The sequence below is a fragment of the Balaenoptera borealis genome, assembly GCF_965194805.1.
Source record: "Balaenoptera borealis genome assembly, chromosome: 10".
Taxonomy (NCBI): Eukaryota; Metazoa; Chordata; class Mammalia; order Artiodactyla; family Balaenopteridae; genus Balaenoptera; species Balaenoptera borealis.
Window position 1 is genome coordinate 86,747,576 of NC_138874.1, and position 25,417 is coordinate 86,772,992.

Sequence of the window (25,417 nt, forward strand, 5' to 3'; positions counted from 1 at the left end):
CAGATAAGAATTTGAGATTTGTAACTATGATTAATATTCTTTAGGATAGTTTCTAAATTCTAACTTTAGAATTCTAAATTTTCTAAAACTTCTGGATATACTAAGCACAAAAATTAGTTATGGCCTAACTCTGTGTTCTAATAATAAACAAATTAGTTTTCTTTTGCTTTCCATATTTAACAATGAGAGTTGTAATGAAGATTTTAATTTAAGAAAACTGCAAAGGATAAAAGAGAAACTTGGGACTTCCCTGGTGGCGCAGTGGTTAAGAATCTGCCTGCCAAGGCAGGGGACACGTGTTCAAGCCCTGGTCCGGGAAGATCCCACATGCCGCAGAGCAACTAAGCCCATGCGCCACAACTACTGAAGCCCACGTGCCTAGAGCCCATGCTCTGCAACAAGAGAAGCCACCACGATGAGAAGCCCACGCACCACAACGAAGAGTAGCCCCTACTCGCTGCAACTAGAAAAAGCCTGCACGCAGCAATGAAGACCCAACGCAGCCAAAAATAAATAAATAAATTTATTAAAAAAAAAGGAACTTTACTAAAGGAATAAGATCCTTGAACAACTCACAATGGGGTTTAAAATTTGCCTTCTCATGGGTCGAGTTTTGAGATCCTTTAAGTATACACATCCATACATTCAATGACCATGGGCCTCACCAGAAGCTAAAAACAATCAATGAAGGATTAGTGTTGATCAAACAAGATTAATGAGATAAATTATGTGAAAAGATCCTTGATTTCTCTAACCAACTAACAGATTATGTAAAAAAAATGATTTATTATGGTAGCAGTGATGAGATTCTAAAAATCTACGGAGAAATATTTAATATAAATACACTACTACCTTAATTTTTAAGGTTCCTATTTTGGGTTTTTTTTTTTTGAGTAAATGGCTATATTAAATAAAAATCTAGTTAAAATGTATTAAGTTGAAAAGGTGCTAACAGCAAAGCAAATAACAGAATAAAAAGGAAAAAAAGCGTTATTATCCACATTTTCATCCATATTCATTTACATGACACTAGACATTTTCATAACATTGGTCCCTGCTTTTAGCTGAAATTTATAAAAATACCTTGAATTGCTGTATTTGGATCCCAGCCTTCAGTAAGGTACCTGAATAAAAATACCATTTCAATTTTACAGAGTAGGTAAGGGTGAATTTTAAAATTTTCTTCTCAAGAAGACAGACTTGAAAATATAGCACCAATATCATTCATACCTACATATAAGGTATCCTGTTCTGTTAATTCCATTAGTACAACAAACACCGATGAGTGTATCTATAAAATGTAATGAAACATTAAACAATATGAAAAAATGAAAATAGTACAATAAAATAACATGTTTTATACACAATTTGTAACATAATAACCTTATGGGGATTCCCTTGTATGTTATTTGACAATATAAAGAATGAACCAGAAGAGGGCAGCTTGGAGACAAGGAAATCAATTAGGAGGCTACTGTCAAGAGATGATGGCTACTAAAGCAGAGCAATGAGGACAAAGACAGGCTTCAAAGGAAAGCTGTTTATGATTCAGAATCAAATAACGTGCTGTGTGTGGAATGTTTTTAAAAATGTAATTTCAGAGTTGCTCTTAGTTTTAACTTGGGTGACTGAATAGATACTGGTTTCATTAAAAAATAGGAAATACAGAGAATAAGTTTTGTGAGGCAAGGTTGGTTTTGAACTCCACACATACTGAGTGCTTTGGGCACTGGGTTAAGGGTGTCACAGACAATCTGGAGCTTGGGTGAAGAATCTGGGCTAAGGATAGATTTAGGAACCACTATCCCACAGATGGTAGTTGAAGCTATGATACTACTCAAGGGAACAACACAAAATGAAAAGAGAAAAGGATCAAGGACAAAACCCTGTAGAACAACAACTAAGGGCAGCAGAGGAAGAGTTTTGGTTTTTTGTTTTGTTTTTTGCTTTGTTTAGATTAACTTGAACATGTTTATATGCCAAAGAGAAGAAAACAACTAAAAAATCCCAGAAAAAGGAATTAGAGCAAGACCCCAGGAGAATAAGTATAGAAAATTTTAAATGGTGTAAGAGATGGGAGAAGAACGGTAGAAACTGATGTTAAAGAAACCAAGGAAGAGAAGTTCAAGACTGGGAAGTGGTCCGTAAAGCCAAGTGCATTTAAGAGGTCTAACAAGATATACTGGCTTTGGCAATTAGAAAGTCCTTGGCAGGGGACTTCCCTGGTGGCCCAGTGGTTAAGACACTGCGCTTCCACTGCAGGGGGCACAGGTTTGATCCTTGGTTGGAGAACTAAGATCCCGCATGCTGTGCAGTCCTTGGCAGCACAACAGGTGCTGGAAACTAGAATATTGTGGGTGGAGGAGTTAATAGGTGATGGGGTAGGGAGAGGATTCCATTTTCTACAAGTTTGACTGTGAAGGAGAGGAAAGAGAGCAGAAATCAGAAAATAATCCAATCAGAAAAAATCCAATTTCTGGTTTTGTTGTTGTTGTTGGAAAGGGGAAATGAAGCTGGTATGGGAAGGTGGGGAAAGGGTATACTAAAGATAAAAGAAAAGGTTAAATGATGAAACAAGGCCTCAGGAGAGACAGAATGGATGGAATCTAGGACACATATAAGATCAGCTGTGTAGAAAAAAAGGGTACCTTTTCATCTGAGAGAGGAGAGAAGGATATCTGCTGATGAAGTTAAGCTGGCCTGGCAGTCAGTGCTGCAGTTCATGACTGAGAGTCTACTTCCCCCGAGAAAGCAATGCCAGCAGCTGAAAGTACAAGGTCAAAAGTGGGGTAGAGGCCCCGCCCCCCGGCACGCCGGCCCTAAGGAGGGCCGGCTCCACTCCCCGGCCCAGACAGGCGGGCTGGCCGCCCTGAGGAGGCGGGGAGGGGAGGGCTAGGCCGGCCGGCTGGCAGACAACGATGCCGAACTTCTGCGAGGCCCCCAACTGCACGTGGAAGAGCACGCAGTCGGACCTGGCCTTTTTCACGTTCCGGCGGGATCCAGCCAGATGCCAGAAGTGGGTGGAGAATTGTAAGAGAGCAGACTTAGAAGATAAAACATCCGATCAACTAAATATTATCGATTGTGTGCCAGACACTTTGAGACTTATATGATCTGTAGAACTATACATTTTGCAGAGGCATCAGAAAACTAAAGAATGATTGGGTTATTTTATTTCTCAAAATTAACTGAAGCAGATACTTGTGAAGTCATTGGGAGAGTCCTTATAGGACAGTTCTTCGATATAATGCAATACCAACAACATTTGATCTTACCAGCCATTTGAATAATCCACACAGTAGACACAGAAAACGAATAAAAGAATTGAGTGAAGATGAAATCAGGACACTGAAACAGAAGAAAATTGGTGAAACCTCTTAACAGGAACCAAAACATAAGGAAATAAACAACAGCAATGCTTAGAACCCCAGTGCAGAAGAAGGGGGTGAAGAGCAGGATGAAGACATTTTACCCTTAACCCTTGAAGAGAAGGAAAACAATACTTAAAATCTTTATTTGAAATTTTGATTCTTATGGAAAAACAGAACATACCTCTGGATGGACATGAAGCTGATGAAATCCCAGAAGATCTCTTTACTCCTGATAACTTTCAAGCACTGCCTGAGTGCCGGATCAATTCTGGCGAAGAGGTTCTGAGAAAGCGCTTTGAGACAACAGCAGTTAACACATTGTTCTGTTCGAAAACACAGCAGAAACAGATGCTAGAGATCTGTGAGAGCTGCATTCGGCAAGAAACCCTCAGGGAAGTGGGAGACTCTCACTTCTTTTCCATCATCACTGACGATGTGGTGGACACAGCAGGGGAAGAGCACCTGCCTGTGTTGGTGAGGTTTGTTGACGAAGCTCACAACCTGAGAGAGGAATCTGTGGGCTTCCTGCCTTATGAAGCTGATGCAGAAATTTTGGCTGTGAAATTTCACACTACGATAACTGAGAAGTGGGGATTAAACATGGAGAACTGTTGCGGCCAGCCTTACATTGTGTCCAGTGGATTTTCTTCCAAAATGAAAGTTGTTGCTTCTAGACTTTTAGAGAAATATCCCCAAGCTATCTACACACTCTGCTCTTCCTGTGCCTTAAATATGTGGTTGACAAGATCACTGCCTGTTATGGGAGTATCTGTTGCATTAGGAACAATTGAGGAAGTTTGTTCTTTTTTCCATCCATCACCACAACTGCTTTTAGAGCTTGACAATGTAATTTCTATCCTCTTTCAGAACAATGAAGAAAGGGGCAAAGAACTGAAGGAAATTTGCCATTCTCCAGTGGACAGGCAGGCATGATGCTTTTGAAATCTTAGTGGATCTCCTACAAGCACTTGTTTTATGTTTAGATGGTATAAATAGTGACACAAATGTTAGATGGAATAACTGTATAGCTGGCCGAGCATTTGTACTCTATAGTGCGGCAACAGATTTTGATTTCATCGTTACCATTGTTGTTCTTAAAAATGTTCTATCTTTTACAAGAGCCTTTGGGAAAAATCTTCAGGGGCAAACTTCTGATGTCTTCTCTGCAGCCAGTAGTTTGACTTCAGTGCTGCATTCACTATGCAGCCAGTAGTTTGACTGCAGTGCTGCATTCACTGAATGAAGTGATGGAAAATATCGAAGTTTATCATGAATTTTGGTTTGAGGAAGCCACAAATTTGGCAACCAAACTTGATATTCAGATGAAACTCCCAGGGAAATTGCACAGAGCTCAGCACAGTAACCTGGAATCTCAGCTAACCTCTGAGAGTTACTATAAAGAAACCCTTAAGTGTTCCAACAGTGGAACACATTATTCAGGAACTGAAAGATATATTCTCAGAACAGCACCTCAGAGCTCTTAAATGCTTATGTCTGGTACCCTCTGTCATGGGACAGCTCAAATTCAATACATTAGAGGAGCATCATGCTGACATGCACAGAAGTGATTTACCTAATCCTGACACACTCTCTGCTGAGCTGCATTGTTGGAGAATCAAGTGGAAACACAGAGGGAAAAATATAGAACTTCCATCCACTATTTATGAAGCTCTTCATCTGGCAGACATCAAGATTTTCCTAATGTTTATGCATTGCTGAAGGTCCTACGTATTCTTCCTGTGATGAAGGTTGAGAATGAATGCTATGAAAATCGGCAAAAGCGTCTCAAAGCATACCTGAGGAACACTTTGACAGACCAAAGGTAAAGTAACTTGGCTTTGCTGAACATAAATTTGGATACAAAACACGATTTGGATTTAATGGTGGATACATATATCAAACTCTATACAAGTAAGTCAGAGCTTCCTATAGATAATTCAGAAACCATTGAAAATACCTAAGAGACTTTTAAAATAGGCTCTCTCTTATATTTGATATTTTAAAAAATCTGTAAGAAATCTTAAAATACCTTACAGAAAAGTTGTAAGGTGTACGTAGGCCACTTAATCACTGAATATCTTGACCTGTAGGCCTCCCATTGAGTACATTAGTCATTGATAATCTGCCTGTTTAAATGGCCTGTTTGAAGTTCCATGCTTTGGAGACCTAACTGTTCTTCCAGAAGATAGCATTGAAAGTACCATGTTACACTGTGTGATCTCTGCTAATGGCACTTTGGAATTGTATTAGTTAAGTCATTTTAGACATTAACATTTATCACTGTGGATCCAATTGTCAGGTATTGAGTTATCAGTTCTTTGAAGAAATAAATTTTGAGGAGGTATGGGAGGAAGGAATACATTTTATAAACATTACAATGAAGCTCATGACTGACCTTTGAATAGTAGGAGTTTTAAGTATGCTGTTAAAAATCTGTAAGGGACTGTTAAGAAAATTATCAGACTGTAAGAGAAACATGTGAGCTTGCCAAACAAGGATGTCAGTGTAGATTTTGTCTTTATCAAATGAAGTTAAAGGAACAAGTTATAGTTAAAGTTTGAATGGAAGAGCCTGCCATTGTTTTTCCACATCTGGTTGTTGTTTATATTCCTTTATTGAGCCTACATCTTCATAAGCTTTTTGGCAGGTATATGTTGAACACTTCTGTTTCATGGTCAAGACAGGATCAGAGGCCATGCATACTGACAACTGATTTGCCTGTTTTTTTCTGTCTTTTTCCATGACTGTATCTACTGCCTCATCTTGATTTACAAGCAAAACCTAGAAAACCTACAAAAATAAGTGTTTTGTGGTTTCTAGGAATAATACAGAAAATATTGCTGTAATTTTTGGTGAAGAAAATCAATTTTGTATAGTTTTTTTCAACCTAAACAAAATGTGAATTTTGTTTTTAAAAAAAAAGTGGGGTAGAAAGTTTAAGGAATGATAAAAGAACAGTAGCTGTGGGTAGGAAAAGGAAAGAATGGCTAGCTACATTATAGACCATGACATATCATCACCACAATAATCTGGTTATGTGATTTTCACTACTAGAATTTAGTTACATTTATATATATATATCTGTTGAAAAAGCAAATGGCTAAACTGAACTAGAGTGGAGAGTATGCTGGGAAAAAGTGGAAGAAAGACAAAAGGCAAGGAAAGTTTAGATACTGGTGTGAATAAATAATAAACCAAGTAATGTGGCTAGACAAGGAAGAAAGTTAATCTATTGACAGAGACTACCGATGATAAAATGGTAGTCAAGAGACAGGGTCTTCATGAGGTGAGGGATTAAGTATAGAAAAATAAGGGAGAGGGAGAGATGAAGAAGGAGAAGAGAAGAAGAAGGAGAGGAGAAGGGCAGACTTTAGGATTTTTAATATTGAACAGTCTTAGATGTTATGGTCCTGCAGACAGTCAGTTCAGGGAATTTGGGGTGCTGAACCTGTGATACACATGAAGTTTTCTGGGTGTTTACCAAGTATGACAGAAACTAGAGGCAGGGTAGGATTTACTGATTTCTGGATCTTAAACGAAACTTTCATAATACTGTTTCGGTGCAGAGCTGCCAAAGACATTGGGACTTTATTTGGTTATTAAGGTTAAACATCAGTATTAGTTTTGGTGGCTATACTATTAAAAGATAAAAACTCTTAAGAAACTCAGGCAATTAATGAATCTCAAAATGAAAAGATTAATAATGTTTATACTCTTCTGTCATTAATATATACATTTAGAAAATAAAATCAAAGCTTAAAAACCCATCAGAGACTCACACAAGATAACTGTAAATTTCAAAGGAGAACTAAAGGTTACCCCTTGAAGCATGAGTATAGTTTGGAACATAAAACAGTATTTTAAACTCTAGATAGTACATTTATAGAACACTACTTAAAAATATAAATCAATTTTGAATATTTACATTAGAGAGTGAGGTCCCAGCTTAAACTCACCCAATGTTTGGCAAGAATGATGTATGACAGTACTCTGTTCCCAATTTTCAGGATTCAGGGACTTCATCCCCCTCATCCCCATACTGGGCTACAACTGCCCTTCTCATGGCAGACCCTCTGGTTTTGTGACAGAAAAGCTCCGAAAAATGGGCAAATAAGTAGAGTAAGAGGGAGACACAGCTGTATGGAATTGAAGATCCCAACTGTTTTGGATATGAGTATAGAACTCAGTATGGTTATTCTGTTACAACATATATAATCCCACTAGGATACAAATATAGCAAAGAACAGAATTTTACTTGGAAAGAGTGGATCCAAAGTGTAACTACCAGGAATTGCTCTTATATGAGGAAAGTTTCTCAAAGTAAAGAAATAAGGCAGAGAGCTTAATAAAAGAGTTTTCCATTTGGATCAAATAAACAGAGAACATCTCTGAAATACATTTCTAAAAACTTCAGAAATCCATGGGAAAATGAATTTTTATTTCAAAAAACAAAAGCAGACCATCTGTCTCCAAATTTAGATGACTATAATAGTTCAAATCTGATGCGATCAAAGTATGTTAAGCAGCAGGGTTTAGCAAAGGTCATTTCTCACCTCTCTCTCATCTTCTGTCTTTTACTACCATCATCCCTCTCCCTCTCCCCCTCCCCCTCCCCCCCAAAAAAACCCCTCATGTCAAAATATTCTATAATTTAAAAGGGCAATTGTACATTTTTTTTTGTTCTTTTCTAAATCAACCCCAATCAGAGTATCTCTTGTCTGTGGCCATATATTTCCCCTCCCCCTCCCCCACTTTGGGAAGAGAGGTCACTGGGAGGTAAAAGTAAATCTGTACCTCCAGATAAGAAAATTGCTGCTTTAGAGTTATTGCAACTAATTTGTTTAATGGTTTTACATTTAAAAAAGCACTTTCATATTTCACGGTCACATTTCACCATAATCTCAGGTGGCAGGCAGGAGAGGGAATATTATGATCATCCAGGTTGTTCAGATGACAAAACTGCAGCTTACTGAGTTAAAGGACTCTAGGGATATCTGAGGCAGATTCATCTTCTGAGGCTGACATCACGGAAGGTAACCGCACCTCTTGACAAAACAGTCCTTCACAGCACTGTCTGGAGGACTCGATATGACACTTTATTCTGGAAACAAGTAATATAAATTAAGGTCCTTCTTCCCTCTTACCCTATATAGATGGAGTTGCAAATTCAAACGCCAGGCAGGCGTTTGACACACCTAAGTAAAACATGCCCCAAATAAAGAAACGATAAAATGAAAAGGTAACTTACACTAAGCCTCAGTGCTGAAGAGGCCAGAGGGGGGTGATGGTAAATTGGAGGACTGGACAACTGGAGAGGCTTTCTGTTCATAGCGAAGAGAGCTGCAAATCACTTACAACTGACTATTGCCTTGGATGACTGCCATGTACAGATCTGGTTTTTCTAAATCTGATTTTTCAGAAATATAGACTTTTATGTTAAGTCTCCTGACCTTCAAATGACAGCAACTTAAAAAAAAAACCCAAAAAACTGTGGCTTCCCTGGTGGCGCAGTGGTTGAGAATCTGCCTGCCAATGCAGGGGACACGGGTTCGAGCCCTGGTCTGGGAAGATCCCACATGCCGCGGAGCAACTAGGCCCGTGAGCCACAACTACTGAGCCTGCGCGTCTGGAGCCTGTGCTCCGCAACAAGAGAGGCCGCGATAGTGAGAGGCCCGCGCACCGTGATGAAGAGTGGCCCCCGCTCGCTGCAACTAGAGAAAGCCCTGGCACAGAAACGAAGACCCAACACAGCCAAAAATAAATAAATTAATTAATTAATTAAAACAAAAACAGAAACAAAAAACAAAAAACTGAATCAAAACACTTTGGCAAATGAGATTTGGCCCACTAGTTTGAGATATCCGCTGGACTGATACTGCTTCCCTCTTCTTCCCCCCAAAACACATAATGCTCTTTAAACTTGAATATATTTAGGGTTGATTTTTTTCCCCCTCTGAACTATGTCTACGATTAGAGCTCAAATCCTACCTCTATTTAGCCTGTTCATTATTTGGGCCTATATAGTTCATAACAATTAGGTGTAGTTATAATAATGCATCTCAGTAAATACATGCTATATGTATTTTTAAAAACATGTACCACTGTATAATAATGATTCCAGGAGTTAGGTGTACTTAAGGAACACCACAGAGTACATATCATTTGCATATGCACACATACTCTATAATGTTGCTATTTAAGAGATGTATTGGGTTGGTCGAAAGGTTCATTCGGTTTTTTCCATAAGATGGCTCTGGTAGCACTTAGTTGTTTTTAACTTCCTTTGAAACAATTTTGTTAGATTGTATTGTGACAACAGTCATATCAGTGTGCATTAGAAAAAACTCATCAAAATTGGTGAATTTTTGTGTAGCCATTTTGCCGAAATGCAAAATGTTGCTGAAAAGCAACATTTTTGGCATATTATGCTTTATTATTTCAAGAAAGGTAAAAATGCAACTGAAATGCAAAAAAAAAGATTTGTGCAGTGTGTGGAGAAGGTGCTGTGACTGATCAAACATGTCAAACGTGGTTTGCGAAGTTTCGTGCAGGAGATTTCTCGCTGGACGATGCTCCGTGGTTGGGTAGACTAGTTGAAGTTGATAGCAATCAAATCGAGACATTGAGAACAATCAACATTTTACGACGTGGGAGATAGCCGACGTACTCAAAATATCCAAATCAAGCACTGAAAATCATTTGCACCAGCTTGGTTATGTTAATCGCTTTGATGTTTGGGTTCCACATAAGTTAAGCCAAAAAAACCTTCTTGACCATATTTCCACGTGCGATTCTCTACTTAAACATAATGAAAACGTTCCGTTTTTAAAACAAATTGTGACGGGCGATGAAAAGTGGATACTGTACAATAATGTGGAATGGAAGAGATTGTGGGCAAGCAAAATGAATCACCACCAACCATACCAAAGGCCTGTCTTCATCCAAAGAAGGTGATGTTGTGTATGTCGTGGGACTGGAAGGGAGTCCTCTATTATGAGCTCCTTCCGGAAAACCAAACGATTAATTTCCAACAAGTACTGCTCCCAATTAGACCAACTGAAAGCAGCACTCGACGAAAAGCGTCTGGAATTAGTCAACAGAAAACGCATAATCTTCCATTAGGATAACGCAAGACCGCATGTCTTTGATGACCAGGCAAAAACTGTTACAGCTTGGCTGGGAGGTTCTGATTCATCCGCCGTATTCACTAGACATTGCACCTTCGGATTTCCAATTATTTAGGTCTTTACAAAATTCTCTTAATGGAAAAAATTTCAAATCCCTGGAAGACTGTACAAGGCACCTGGAACAGTTCTTTGCTCAAAATGATAAAAAGTTTTGGGAAGGTGGAATTATGAAGTTGCCTGAAAAATGGCAGAAGGTAGTGGAACAAAACGGTGAATACGTTGTTTAATAAAGTTCTTGGTGAAAATGAAATATGTATCTTTTATTTTTACTTTAAAACCAAAGGAACTTTTTGGCCAGCCCAATATTTCTAGACATCTTCTCTTTCTCCACTCTCATTGTTCCTAAATTCCTATACCAGAAGAGCCCTAGAAAGATGGGAGACCCTGCAAGGATTTTATTCAGTATGACAGTTTGGCCAAATGATTTCAAGGTTTGGACACATTTATCCGTATGCATTATTTCAGATTATAAGGTGAATGGAACTTCAGTTCTACTTGTACTTATGCCATAATGTACCAATATAACCTGGAACATTAGTTTTGCAGCAGTTTCTTTACTCCCACATCTCCCCTTCCCCAAATGTTTGTTAGAAGTTTTAAACACTTTCTAAATTTCTCTAGGATTAAAGCGCTAAGCACAACGCCTCACACAGAAAGCGGCCATTAAACATTTGCTGAACATCTGAATAAATGAAAGCGTACATAATACTGCTGTGCTGCTTTCCATACTAGCAAGTTTCCTCACTTCGCCCCCGCCAGAGTTTCCCAGGACAAGTTACGGAACATTTTATTTAACTCGTTATTTTAACACGAGGTGAGTCACTGGGAAAAGAAAATAAATCAATGTAAGTTGTTTCTTTCATTAAGCGAAGATGACATGTCACAAGTGCGCATGTCCAGCATGCCCTATTTTAAGAGTGCAAAATAATTCAATTGGTTACACTAATAGCAAGCTCTGGAAAGAAAAAGAACCCCTCGCACATTGGGGGCGCTCTTTCAGATGCCACATCCAAAGCACCTGAACTCTAAGAACCTCTCTCCTCGGGGCAAGGCAGAGAGGCAGGTCCCGCCGGCGACCCGGGTCTTCGCGCTCCTCGGCGCCCCGCACGCGGGTCACAGGCTCCGGGGCGCATCTCGACGGCGCGGGCGACCGCACTTCCACGGCGGGCTCGGGAGCATCCTCCCCCGGGAACACCCGCTCAGAGGCGAGTCCGGTGGTCACCGCGGGCCCGCGCCGGCCAGGGAGCGCGCGGCCGATACTCACCCCTTGGGAATAACGCTTCTTCTTCACCACAACGCGAGAAGTGCGGGGCTCTCACGACCCAGGCCACCCCGCTCTCAGATCTCTTCCAGAACAGCCGCCGGGGCAGTTGCGGCCACTGGAGCACAGACGCAGGCGGCGGGTGACCAAAGCCCGTGGCTCCCGCCGGGCGCTCTAGGCGGAGACCGGGCCGAGCCCCAAGCCCACGCAGCCGGGTGAGCAGACGTAGCGCACGGAAGATTCCCGAAGGCACCGGCTCCTAGCGCTCGCCGGGCCCGACCGGCTGAGGGGCCGCACCGCGCATGCTCCCGAACCGCCTCGAAGTTCAGCTCCGAGGAGCAAGCGCCCGGCTAGCTTGTGGAGCGGACGTCGGGAGCGCTGCTGGGCGGTTGGTGACCTCTGAGTATGCGGTGAACGGTGCGTCCTGCCTTCGCTGCTCAGACGTAGCAAAAGTGCAGTCCATCCAGGTGAATATCTTACTGCCTCAGAAAGCCTCCCCACCCTTCCCTGTCAGACGCTCCAGTATTTTGTCTGGTTGGAGACCGGCTCTGTGGTAAAAGCCAGCGGGGTTCCCCGGCTACGAGGGCCAGACCCGCATGGGCCACTGGGACTTGTAGTCCCTGGGACCTGGCCCACCCATTAGTCATCCTCTTGGGAATTAATAGGGTTGAGAACCACTCCATTGTATAGCTTTCGAGAGCAGTGGTTGATTTGCTTCGAATCCGGGTCCGTATTATTTATTGAGTCCCTACTGTGTGCTGAACACCTTGCTAGGATTCGTGGAGGGTAGAAGATGAGTTCATGCCCCAGCCCACTGTAGGGTAAGCAGCAAGTGGCCTTGTAAGGTAGACTGTAATGAACAAAAACTACGTATTATTAGTGCTAGTGGAGGTCACAGAAGGACCAGAGTCAGAAAAAATTTCCTGGAAGATGTGGGGTTTGAATCCGGCTTTGAAATGTGGAATGCTCTAGATTACGGGAGAAGCTGGAAAAATCAAACGATGAAATTAGCGGAGAGTATAAAGAAGAGTTTGGTCTGGGTATAGTTGAAGGTTTATGAGAGAGTGGTGAGCAGGGCTTAGGTGGGGAAGTGGACACAAGCGTCTTTTGGCCTCACTTACAGAAAGGGCCTTTGTTTTGAGTTTCTCTCCAGTGGAGACTATAAGTACAGGCACCCAAGATACATCTTCAGGTTTAAATAAAAGATAACATCACAGGACTTACTTGTGTCCAGTTTCTGGACCTCATGGCCCTTGTTGCTCTATGAATTAATACATTTTTATCAATCCTATGATGAACTTGTGGGTAGCAAAATTACATTGCATTGTGTGTTGGATATAATGTTTCAAAATATACTACAGTTTTTATAATTTGTTTTGTCACTTATTCAATTTTTAAAAAAAATTTATTTTATTTTATTTATTTTATTTTTGTCTGCATTGGGTCTTTGTTGCTGCACGCGGGCTTCTCTCTGGTTGCTGCGAGCGGGGGCTACTCTTCATTGCAGTGCGTGGGCTTCTCATTGTGGTGGCTTCTCTTGTTGCGGAGCATGGGCTCTAGGCGAGTGGGCTTCAGTAGTTGTGGCACGTGGGCTCAATAGTTGTGGCTCACGGGCTCTAGAGCGCAGGCTCAGTAGTTGTGGCGCACGGGCTTAGTTGCTCCGCGGCATGTGGGATCTTCCCAGACCAGAGTCCCGTGTCCCCTGCATTGGCAGGCTGATTCTTAACCACTGCGCCATCAGGGAAGCCCTCAATTTTTATAACCACAAGTTTCAAGGGAAGTGGACCCAGTCTTTCTTGACCTACAGAAGCAGGTTGTGATGATTTCCGGCTTAGTCCTGAGAGCAATGGATGATTTAGTTTTGATGCCTTTCAGAGACGTGTACAAATTCACAGATCAGAAAATTCTTTGTCAGAACTTTGGTTCCTAGGTTTTCATTTTAGAAAATAAGATCACAGTTAACTAAAAGATATTAATTTTTAAACTTAGGTAATGGAACACCTGGAAATCTTGATACTTTTTGTGAAACACTGTGAAATAATGCTGTGTCACACTTAATTGTGGAATATTTTGGTTAAGTTCCACCTTTTCCATATCCCAGTACCAGTAAAGGGTAGCTGGTGACATGTATTTAATAAATTTTTATTTTGAAAAAGTGCTATCCATTGCTTTAATTTTATCATAACTTTGAATGAGACTAATTTTTTCGCATAGCATCCCCATTCAAATCAAAGAAATCTGGGAGAACATGATTTGTCAAACATTGCTATAAGGGAGTTCAGAAAGGATTCATGATACTATGTGACAATAAATGAACAAAGATAAAGATGAAACTGGGTTTTGGACTGAATTCTGTTCTGCTAAGGAAGAAAAGTGGATTAATACATTTGAAGTTATTTTCAACAAGAGCTGGGGAAAAACTGAAGGAAAAACAAATTTCTAGTTAGTTTATACTTAACCAAAGATATATTATTAGATACCAGAATATGCATTTTGTGACCATTTCATACACTAGAGATTTTCCTGTAATTTTGTTCTGCTAACACTCCTGAAACCAAGTGGCAGGTGGTTGAATGTTAAGTTAAATTTACACACAACATAGAATAGGCTTTAGGAATTTTTATTTCAGGAATCACCATAGTGATAAAAGCATTGCTGGATGTATTTGCAGAACCCAGAGATTTCTAAATGCCAAGCAAGGGGCAAACATTTATACTTATAAAACACTTATAAAAATTGCCTTCTGTTTGGTATGGACCAGAAAAGGTTGAATGAATTACTTCACTTTAATTCTCAGGCTTTGACTGTGGACCTCCAGTTCATCTGATACAAAAATAGCTAATCTTCAATTTCCTTATCTTTTAGAAAAAGCTGTAACTACAAGAATTGTAAATTAGCAATATCCTTGAAGAGAATATTGGATTTAACTGTTGGAGCCAGTTTTTTTTTTTTTTTTTTTTTAGAAATTCCTTATTGTTTTTTTTTGTTTGTTTGTTTTTTAAGTTTTAATATTTATTTATGTATGTATGTATGTATGTATGTATGTATGGCTGTGTTGGGTCTTCGTTTCTGTGCGAGGGCTTTCTCCAGTTGTGGCAAGTGGGGGCCACTCTTCATCGCGGTGTGCGGGCCTCTCATCATCGCGGCCTCTCTTGTTGCCGAGCACAGGCTCCAGACGCGCAGGCTCAGCAACTGTGGCTCATGGACCTAGTTGCTCTGCGGCATGTGGGATCTTCCCAGACCAGGGCTCGAACCCGTGTCCCCTGCATTGGCAGGCAGATTCTCAACCACTACGCCACCAGGGAAGCCCCTGGAGCCAGTTTTTTAACACAGAAAGTTGAATTTCTGTAAGAAGGTGGAAGTCTGAGTCATAATTTTTCCTTACTTCCACATGTGATTTTTCAATAGGGCAAATGCAATTTTCATCCGGATCTTCAATTTTATCTACTATTTTGTCTGTAATCATTTATTTATCTTATAGTATTTATGAAACGATAAATAAACGTTTAGAAACATCTACAGGTCTGCAAAAAACGTGATTAATGATTTCTTCTACAATAAGATTTTTATTTAATAATTTATTATAATTTAACTATCTATAGAATGTGCCACTGCTAATGTTTTCCGTAGCTTTAGCAGATAAAATTTGCAGGTGTAGGCATCAGTAAGCCAGGTATTGATTTGAAGTTCATTTTAGAAGTTCTTGCAGAATGGAAAGTAAATTCAAAATTCTCTTTTCCCAGCATTCTATTCCTGTTGTGTCCATTCTTGGTATGTTGGTGGGAAAAATCTTAAAGGTGTTGATTCTTTTCAAGAGTCATAGAATCAATCTCTTAAATGCTTTTTTTTACTGATTAAACAAAGGAGTTAGCTAACTTAGACCTGGTTCTCTTCTGCTCCAAGTCAGTTCAGTATTGTTAATCACTTTTTGGACCTCTCACCTTAATGTCCCGTAAGCAGCCTCTGAAAACTGAACTCTTTAACCCCTTCCCCAATTATCTTCGACAGTACTCAGAATGATACTACCTCTCAGTTACTCAAGCCCAAACCTTAGAGTCCTTGATTCCTCCCTCACTTTGTCCTACACAACTAGTTACTCACCAAAGTCTGTGAATTCTGCCTCTTAACTGAATCTCCATCTTCCATTCCCGCTTCCACTTTTGGATTCAGATCTCCAGAATCTCTCATCAGGACTATTATAATGGCTTCTTAACTAGTTTTCCTGCCTCCAGGGAATATCTCTTTGTTTAATCAGATTTTTTTCTCACTGTAAAGTTTTATACTTTTTTGGGGGGGGAGGTCCCAAATATTTTCATTGAAGTTATTCCTATGTATTTTGAAAAAGTTTTGTATTGCTGTTATGAAAGTGATTTTTTTCTATTATATTAGCATATAGGGAAGCTGTTAACTTTGCCATACATTCTCTTGTATTCTGCCACTTATCAACTTTCTCATTTTTTCTAAAGTTTTTTGATTGAGTGTCTTGGAGTTTCTATGTATAAAACCTACCCTCTACAAAAAAATCAGTCTGTTGTCTCCTTTCCAATAGTTTTACCTCTAACTCTTTTACATGTCTTATTGGACTAACTAGAATTTCTGTTAAATACTAAAGGTGATCAACAATTAAATACTAAAGGCAATAGTATGTTTCTTTGTTTAGTTTTTAGTTAAATTAAAAAATTTAAATAGCGTGTTTATCTCAAGTATCAAAGTAATTGTTTTCTCTCAGTAATATGATATATAATTCTTAAAAATATTTCTTATTTATTTAGAAAGTGGAAATGAAAGAACCATCATGAAAAAGATTTCAAAGAGAAAAGAAGATATTTTTAGAAAAGTAAGGTATTAATGGAGTTTGTAAGGATTTTGATTATACTAAATAGCTCAATTGTAAATGTAGGATAATCTTGAAAAAATGTGATATATTTGGTTCTATATACAAATCGTACAGTTCATATGTTAAAAAAATAATAAGAGAGTTTACAGATGAATTATACTCTTTGGTCTGTCAATTATGTAATAAAGAGTATTAGAGGTGAGTTATTTATATATTTATTTATTTATTTATTCCCTTATTTAAATATTTATTTCTCTGTTCTCTCAACCAGCCAACAATCCATTTCCTGCTTTGCTAAAAAAAAAAAAAAAAAAAAAAAGTTTTTCTTTTTTTAATCAATGAATGAGTGAAACATTTTTAGGACTGGTATCTACGTGTCACCTAGAGTAACTCCAATTAAGATTCATATTTTATTCCTGCCTTCTAGATGGGGATGGGAAGTTATGAAAAGTATATCCAGAATGCTGGTGAGATTATTGGGAATTGAAGGAGACATCTATCAATCACTTGCTGGGGTTGATGTCACATCACACCTTCAAGGGTTGCTGTCTCCTTGGTCAAGAGTGAAGTTAGGTATTTTTAATTTTGTTGAGGAAAATACTGAAGCTTTAGTAAGAACAGAACATCTTAGTTCATACTGACCTTACTCAGTAGTTCTTAAGTGTGGTACAGGAACCACTGGTGGATTTGGAGTTCTTTCAGAAAGTTTATAGACTAAGCTCTTACAGTGATCATGTCAGTATACCCTGCTTTGGCTTTTGACACGAATCCATGTTTTTACTGTGATTGGAAATCTGATGTGTGTCTGCTTGCTCTTCCCACTCCAACTGCACATTAATTTGGTTAGGATGTACAGTTGTTATTTAAGGAGTCTTTTGCTATACTATTTTTTCAACTTAAAATGAAAAACATCCATATTGTTCTAAAAAAAACATTTAACATTGCTAGTATGGTTTAATTTTAGAATATTGAGGTTTAAAAAGTGGTAAAAGAAATAAATGCTCATTTTAAAATATTGAATTTTTGATAATGGTAGTACATTCAATTAGAAATACCAGTAGGCAACTAGAAATATGGTATTCAGGAGAGCAGTCAAGGTTGGAGACAGATTTGGGAAGCCATGGGAATCCATGCACTCTCCAAATGCTTGGAATGTGCCCACATTTAGGCTATGAGGAGAAGTGTGACCAAGAAAGGATACAAGGAATAAGTGGCCAGAGAGGTAGAAGGGTAGAGGAAAAGGATATAGAAAGCTTTTAGAAAGTTATCAGATGCTACAGAGTACTCAGGTAATAGCTAACATTGATATAGTGTTGAGTTTCAAAGTATTTTCATATGTTTGATCTCATTTGACCCTCCTAAAAGGTATATGAAGTAGGCAGTATATGAACACTAACAACTATCTACTGGATTTTATCATTAAAAGGTTCTTTTTGATATTACAGAGAGCAATTTTTTAATTTAAAAATCTATCGTATATAAAGAGCTCATACCCATTGATAAAAGGATGAAATTTAAGAAAACAGGCAAAGGATATGAATTGTCATTTTAAAGGAGATGACTTTCAAAGGGCTGATAAACCTATGAAAAGATGTTAAATGCCAAAACAAAAAGATACAAGGTAACCCTTCCCCCCTTTTTTTGCAGATATCAGAAGACACAGATAACATTGCAGTAGAAGAAAATGTAGACAAGCATCTCCAGAAAGGTTCTCAATAAGTATACCACAGCTCTAATACTGTTGGACTTTATTTTTTAAAGATGTAAATGACTAATTCTATCCCAGGGTTTCATTTGGGAACACAGTTTCTTAAGGGATAAGTTCAAACAGAAACTAAACTTCCTATATAATACAAGTGGGTATAAGGAAATAATGGTAAAGTTAGTGCATGTAATAAAACTAAGTTTTGTTTTCTCTCTCTCTCTCTGCAAACATGGAGAATCTTTTCGTTCTTCAGGCTATGTTAGACCATAAAGATACAGAGATACAGAACCTGTTTCAGGAAGTTTCCAGGTCTCAGGGAGAAAAATATATAAATAATGGTTGACTCCTGCTTCATTTATCCAGAAAATATTTATTAAGCACCTACTATGTGCCGTCTGTCATTCTAAGTTCTGGGAATAGAGTATAAACAAACCAACTAATAATTTTTAAATTTTATCATGGAATACTGCAACTAAGAATGAAGATTCTCATGACCTATACTGATTTAGCTTTATGCTTACCCTTTATTTCCACCATTTTCTATTTAACCTTTAACTACTCAAAGGCAGGGAGAAGAAAAAGAAAAATACAAGGCAAAATGACCAGTAGGTCCTCCATTTTCTATTGTACCTAGGACTGCATAACCCCTGTCTTTCTCAATCCATACAGTAGATCATCTGGTGGATGAGAAGAAAATAACATGAGGCTTGGAGTACACATAACAGCTGGAGCCTTCTTTATACCCAGCAAGACTGTTTCATTTCCTCTAAGAGCTGGCAGTATTATACTGAATTTACAAAACTGACATAAGTACTTAAAATGGGTGCTTGGAGACTTACCTCTCTTTTTTTCAGATTCCTTCCTCTTCAGTTTAAGCAAGTGGAAGTAAACTGGTTTTGATATTTGTATATTCTGTGGACTGTAGAGCAGTTTATATAGAATATTACTGTTTTCATGGATTTTTTTTCCTAAAAGGAAAAAGATAAAGGTTTGCTTATCTGAACCTTTTTTTTTTTTTTTAGCCTGACTACAAAATTCAGTCCTGACCATGCATGAGTATTTATTCCAGATGGAAAAGGGGGAAGTTTCTAAGCTTTATTTTCTAGGTTCTAAGCTCTCATGGGGCAGTGACCCAGTCTTCATAATTGTCATGATCCAAAGAAATGCATGCTATTTAATAAGTACTTTTGATGCTATTGCTGTTTAATTATATTATAAGAAAGTGTCATGAACTCCATATTATGTTGGCTTCTTGATAGATTTAAATATGGAAGAAAATCAAAACATAATAGAAACGCTGAGAGGCAAAGTAAGAGAAAAGCTAAAAAATGCCAAGGTAATATTATTTTTTCTTTCCTATTTTCAAATTTACTGTTTAAATCAACATATATCATGATAAACTTTTCTTTATCAAAAAAGAGCTAAAATTCTATTTTAATATAGCTCCTTAAATCCAAAAAGCTTCAAGTTATTTTCCATGCTTTCTATTTCCAAACTTGAAGCCAAGAAAAATTAAGTGATTTGGTTATGGTAACTAAATTTGACATCTCAGGAGAAAACATGTATATACTTTTTAAAAGAAAAACATTGAGAAGTCTTTGTTTTTATCCATTTTGGGCAAAAGACTTATGAACACGATTATGTCTATATCTGTGAACATTAAGTTTTCCATACTATTTATTTACATTGTGTTTCAGATTAATCAAGGCAAAAAATCTTCAACTCAGCTGCTCATTGGTAATAAGATGTATCAGTGGTCTAAGGTGAATAACTTCTTTAAAAAAACTTTTTAGAACAGATTTATTGAGGTGTACTTTACATAGTGAAAATTCATCCATTTTAAGCGTATGATTCAATGATTTTTAGTAAATTTACAGAATATATAATCAACATTATAATCCAATTTTAGACCATTTTGTCACTCCAAAAAGATCTCTCATGCCAATATTTACTCACTCTCTATTTCTACTTGACATTATTTCTTATCTTAAAAAATTATAATAAAATATTATAGGTGATCCCCGACTTACAGATTTTGTTCTGAAATACAATGTGTAATCACATATTTGAAACTTCAAATGACAAAATCACTCACATCTTGGGCGAACTGCATTATTTAGAGTAAAGGCTAAGCAGCTTTAACAAAAAGATTCAAAGTAAAATGTCTTAATTAAGATAGAAGTTTTATTTCTCTCTAGTGTAATAGATAAGTAGTCCAGGCTACTAGGAGAGTTCTGCCATCTTCAACACTTAGTTTCCATCTCTGAGTCCAATGGCAAAGCTCCTGTGTCTTCATTTGCTAACCAAAGGGAAGGGAGGAGGAAGAGAGCCATAGGATTGCAGATTGATCTCTTACGGGACAAGACCTGAAAATTGCACACATTATTTCCACTAAAAGGAACGTGGGAAAAAATGTCTCTGTATCCAGCTAAAAGTAAGTTCTATTATTAGAAATGGGAGAAAAGACAGCAATGAACAACTAGTCATTTCTGCCATAAGCAATGAGAGTATTTTAAAAATACTCTCAAATTTTAAAATGTAAGGAATGTATTTTGGGTTTTTAAAAAACTCATCTTTGTCTTCACTGCAGGGTCCCTCTTGGGTACTTAGTAAAAATTAATTAAATTTAATAGTGAAAGCAGACTAAAAAAAGATGATTGTATACATGTTGTTCATTCAGCAAATGAATAAAAGTGAGCCTAACTTTGATTTAATTTAACTGTGAATAGTAAAAAATTAGAAGTTTGTCAAGATAAGTCCATTGAATATTAAGAAAAGAGGTAAAAAGGAAGAGAAATTGGCTTCTAAGAGTTTCCATTACAAACTGCTAGGAAGGGATATCTGCTCAGGAAGTTGAGAATTTTAGCAAATGATTTTGCAATGAGCAGAGACAGAGGGAAGTAAAAGTATATATGGACAATTTATATATCAGTATTGTTGAAAGGTACATAACTTTTAAAGTTAATGGGACAGCGATATTGTAGATACAAACAGGATGTAGGATAAGCTTTTGTATTTTACATATTTTTGAATTCTTTGGTTCTTAGAAACTAGCAGATTGCCTCCTTCCTTCTTTCCTTTCTTTCCCTCCCTCCCTCCCTCTCTCTCTCTCCCTTCCTTCCTTCCTCCCTTCCTCCCTCCCTACCTACCTTCCTTCCTTCTTTCCTTCCTTCCTTCCTTCTGATTCCTCTCCCAAACCTCTCTAAAAACAGTTCATTTAAATGTGTGTGACAAAGAAGTGATAGGTGATTTATATTTGAAAGATTCAGACTTGACAGTATTGAAAAATGAGAGCCTATTTATAAGCAAGTTCATCACTAAGAATATGCCACTTTTAATACTTTTAATTATCTCTAAGTTCACAAAAGATTATTGGTGGGGTGGGGTGATACTTGTATGTGAGTGCATTCATACATGAGAGCACCCAAAAACAGGGAGAGAAAAAAGAGTTTGCCCTGAGTCCACATTTTGATCTAACTGTAAGGTAATGCTCTCAATACTCTGACTAGAGTGAAGAGATAGATTGGGAAGATGGAGAAGATTTGGACCCTATATTTTTATTTTTTAATTTTAAAAATTTTCTAATTGAGATATAATTGACATATAACATTATATTACTTTCAAGTGTACAACATAAGGATTCAATATTTGCATATATTGGGAAACGATCACCACAATAAGTCTAGTTAACGTTTGTCACCATACGTAGTTATAAAAAAAAAGTTTTTTTCTTGTGATGAGGACTTTTAAGTTTTACTCTCTTGACAACTTTCAAATATGCAATATAGCATTATTCACTAGTCACCATGCTGTACATTATATCCCCAAGACTTACTTATTTTATAACTGGAAGTTTGTACCTTTTGACCCCCTTCACCCATTTTGCCTACTGCCCCCTGCACCCCCTGCCTCTGTTAACCACCAGTCTGTTCTCTGTATCTATGAGCTTGATTTTTTGTTTTGCTTTTTAAAAATTTCACCAATAAGTGAGATCATATGGTATTTGTCTTTCTCTGTCTGACTTATTTCACTTAGGATAATGCTCTCAAGGGCCATCCATGTTGTCACAAATGGCAAGATTTCATTCTTTTTATGGCTGAATAGTACTCCATTGTGTGTGTGTGTGTATGTGTGTAAATCTTTGTCCGTTCATCGGTTGATGGACACTTAAGTTGTTTGCATATCTTGGCTATTGGAAATAATGCTGCAATTTTATTATTTTTTTTTAAAATCACAGTTACCGGACCTTAAAAACAAAACAAAATACAAAAATAATTCATGAGCCAAACAGACTCAAAGTTAAATATAACTTGATACTATCTCTCCTACTGCTTTTGGTTCTTGAATAAGATACAGTTACTATTACCATATTACAGAAAACTACTTCTTTCCCTTAAAAGCAGAAAAAGCTTTCACTTCAACACTGAATACTGGTTTACCATTGTTTAATCTGCAGACTGAAGTCTCACTGGATGAAGGTCTTTCGTTTTTTATCCTGAGTGGTGAAGAAGACTCAACTTTAGGCCAGTCTGCAGAGCAGGTTGGATTTGTTTCCCTTCCTCCTAGATCCTCATTCTCAGGAAAAATTACTCTTTATTAAAGGCATAGAATGAAATACTTGATGGGAGGTGAAATTTTTATTATTGAGCTGCCTTCTCTTTGAATTGAGAAGCTGCTCATAATAATAATTCCTAACATTTATTGAGTGCTTACTGGATGCCCAGTGATATTCTAAATTTTAAATGTGGATTGTCTCATTCAATCCTCATAATAACCCTGTGAGGTAGGCATTATTATCATCTCTGTTTTATAGGTGAGGAAACAGGCACACAGGGGTAAGAATTGATAGAGCCGGGAAGTACAGGCTATCAGCTCCAAAGCCTGTGTTTTCTTTTGTTCCTCCTGTTCATTTCTCCAAGTGCCCACGTTGTTCCCCAAAATCTCTATTACTCTTCATTGATTCCCCATTCTTCATCCCTCCTTGTACAATCCCAGACCCTTCTAATTTCTGTCAGTTCTTCCCAAACTCTTCAGCCCACTGTTATTCTCGGGCCGTCCTTTCCTCCAGTCCTAATCAGTCTCACTGGTCTTTCCCATCTCCTGATTTGTCAGTCTCATTGGTCTCCCTTCTGCTCCTATTCCTCTCAACTTTCTCCATTCCTCTCTACCTTCAGATCTCTCTACAGTTTCCTTGAGCCCCCTCCTGTATTTCCAGAGTTCTACCCAGTATCTTCTGACACCTCCCAGTCATTTCCAAATCCTTCAGGTCCTCCTTTTGAATTTCTCTTGGGCCCCCCTTTGCCTTTCTACTTACTTCTCAGTCTCTTCCATTCCCGTTTCTTTGTATCCTGTATCCTGCTCCAGTCTTTACATTCCTTTTGTTGTTGTTGTTTGTTCCACAGAAAAGAGTTTTATCTTTAAAAAATCTAACAAATTTAGTATATACATTATAAAAACTTAATGCAGAAAACCATGAGGAAGAAAATAAAAATCATGTGACATCCCACTGCTCTGAGATAAACCACTATTACCATTTTTTCATACTGTTCTCTATGCTTATACCCATATATGCACACACAGACTTTTATATAAATAGAATCACAGTATAGCAATTCCATTTTTCCAATTGCTCAGCCAAACCTTGCTGTCATCCTTGGATCCTCTTTTACTCACATGCCTCATATCCAGTTTGTCACAAATCCTGTTGGTTCTACCTTCAAAGTATCCAACCCACTTCCAGAACCCAGCCCACTTTTCATCACCTCCCCTGGCACAGCCTAGTCTATGTGGCCGTAACCTCTCATCCAGATCATTGCCATAGTCTCCCTTTATTTTTACTATTGCCCCAACAGTCTATTTGGTATACCATACAGTAGTCAGAGTGATTCTGTTAAAATCTAAGACAGAACATTTTTTTAAACACCTTCTAATGGTTTCCTATCTCACTCAAAAAAAAACTGAAGTCCTTATAGGGGCTTCCACGGCCCCCTTAGTACCTCTCTGACTTCCTTTCTCACTAGTTTCCCCTTCTCCCACCCAACTCCGGCCATACTGGCCTCCTTCCTGTTCCTGCCTCAGGGACTTTGTACCTTTTAACTGTCTAGAAAGCTCTTGTCTTATCCTTATGCTCTCTCCCTCACTACCTTTGGGTCTCTGTTCAAATGACACATAATTAAAAATACTGTGCCTGAAAACCTTATGTAATAGTACCCCCAACCCCCCATCCCAGTATTCTCTAGCCACTTATCTTGCATCATTTTTCTTCATGACATTTATCACCACCTCACATGTATTTCTGTCTCTTTGTTTATTTTCTTCCTTGAACATATTAGGCACTCCATATTTGAGTGAATATTGAATAAATGAGTATCAAACATGCACATGCTCTGCCAAGTCACCTGATATCCCAGAATCCCATGATATAGGTTAAGGAATGGACTTTTCAGGGGAAACAAGAGAAGGTCCACCCAGCAGAGTGCACCAGGGCGAAGTGCTGTGGTTATGGCTGCTTTTCCTTCTCACAGGGAAGACATGAGAGAAATTAGGTCAGTGGGGCAAGTAGACTATTTGGGCACAAGGAAGTCCAGGCTTGGATGTGGGTTGTTTAGAGAAGTTGTTTGAAAAAGCCATCTGCCCTGCACCTGGTAAGTTTGGGGACAATGGGAATCTACTGTCCTCATCACAGGGAGGGAAAGCTACTGTTTTGTGGGAGGCTGAGTGTGACTGTGGCTCCTTCCTACTAGGAGAAAGGGGAGAATATCTCTCTTTCTCTCTCTCTCTCTCTCTCTTTTTTTTTTTTTACCACATCATACTCAGGTGCATTCATTTAGACTTATGCATGGAAAATTAGGTGGTTGCCTTCTGACCTCATGCTTCATGTCACATAACAGCTAACAGCACAGACACTGGTCTGCTGTGAGCTGCATAGTGAAGACCAGCAAGGTGATTGTATTGGTTGAGATCATAGCTTGTCTCAGTCTAAAAATATAGGTAGATGTAGTGGGGTAGGATTCATGAAAGAGACCTACATGGTCATAAATAAAAGGCTGGGATCCA

The 25,417-nt window shown here is 38.3% G+C and overlaps 2 protein-coding genes across 8 annotated transcripts in view; both read left to right on the forward strand.

Moving 5' to 3' along the window:
* The window catches only part of ENTPD1 (ectonucleoside triphosphate diphosphohydrolase 1), a 153,395-nt gene extending 144,214 nt beyond the window's left edge, over positions 1–9,181 (forward strand). For all 7 annotated transcript variants that reach the window (XR_014248806.1, XM_082406534.1, XM_082406536.1 and 4 more), the window contains one exon: positions 1–9,181. This exon is cut by the window's left edge. The gene's annotated coding sequence lies outside the window, so the exon portion shown is untranslated.
* A 2,981-nt stretch (positions 9,182–12,162) lies between these two features.
* CC2D2B (coiled-coil and C2 domain containing 2B) overlaps positions 12,163–25,417 on the forward strand; it is a 101,516-nt gene continuing 88,261 nt past the window's right edge. The window contains exons 1-6 of the mRNA XM_082406564.1: positions 12,163–12,286; positions 16,592–16,656; positions 18,304–18,364; positions 19,621–19,697; positions 20,059–20,124; positions 22,818–22,901. Coding sequence (XP_082262690.1) covers positions 16,615–16,656; positions 18,304–18,364; positions 19,621–19,697; positions 20,059–20,124; positions 22,818–22,901 — 330 coding nt within the window. The 5' untranslated portion in view covers positions 12,163–12,286; positions 16,592–16,614. The remainder of the gene's footprint in view (positions 12,287–16,591; positions 16,657–18,303; positions 18,365–19,620; positions 19,698–20,058; positions 20,125–22,817; positions 22,902–25,417) is intronic.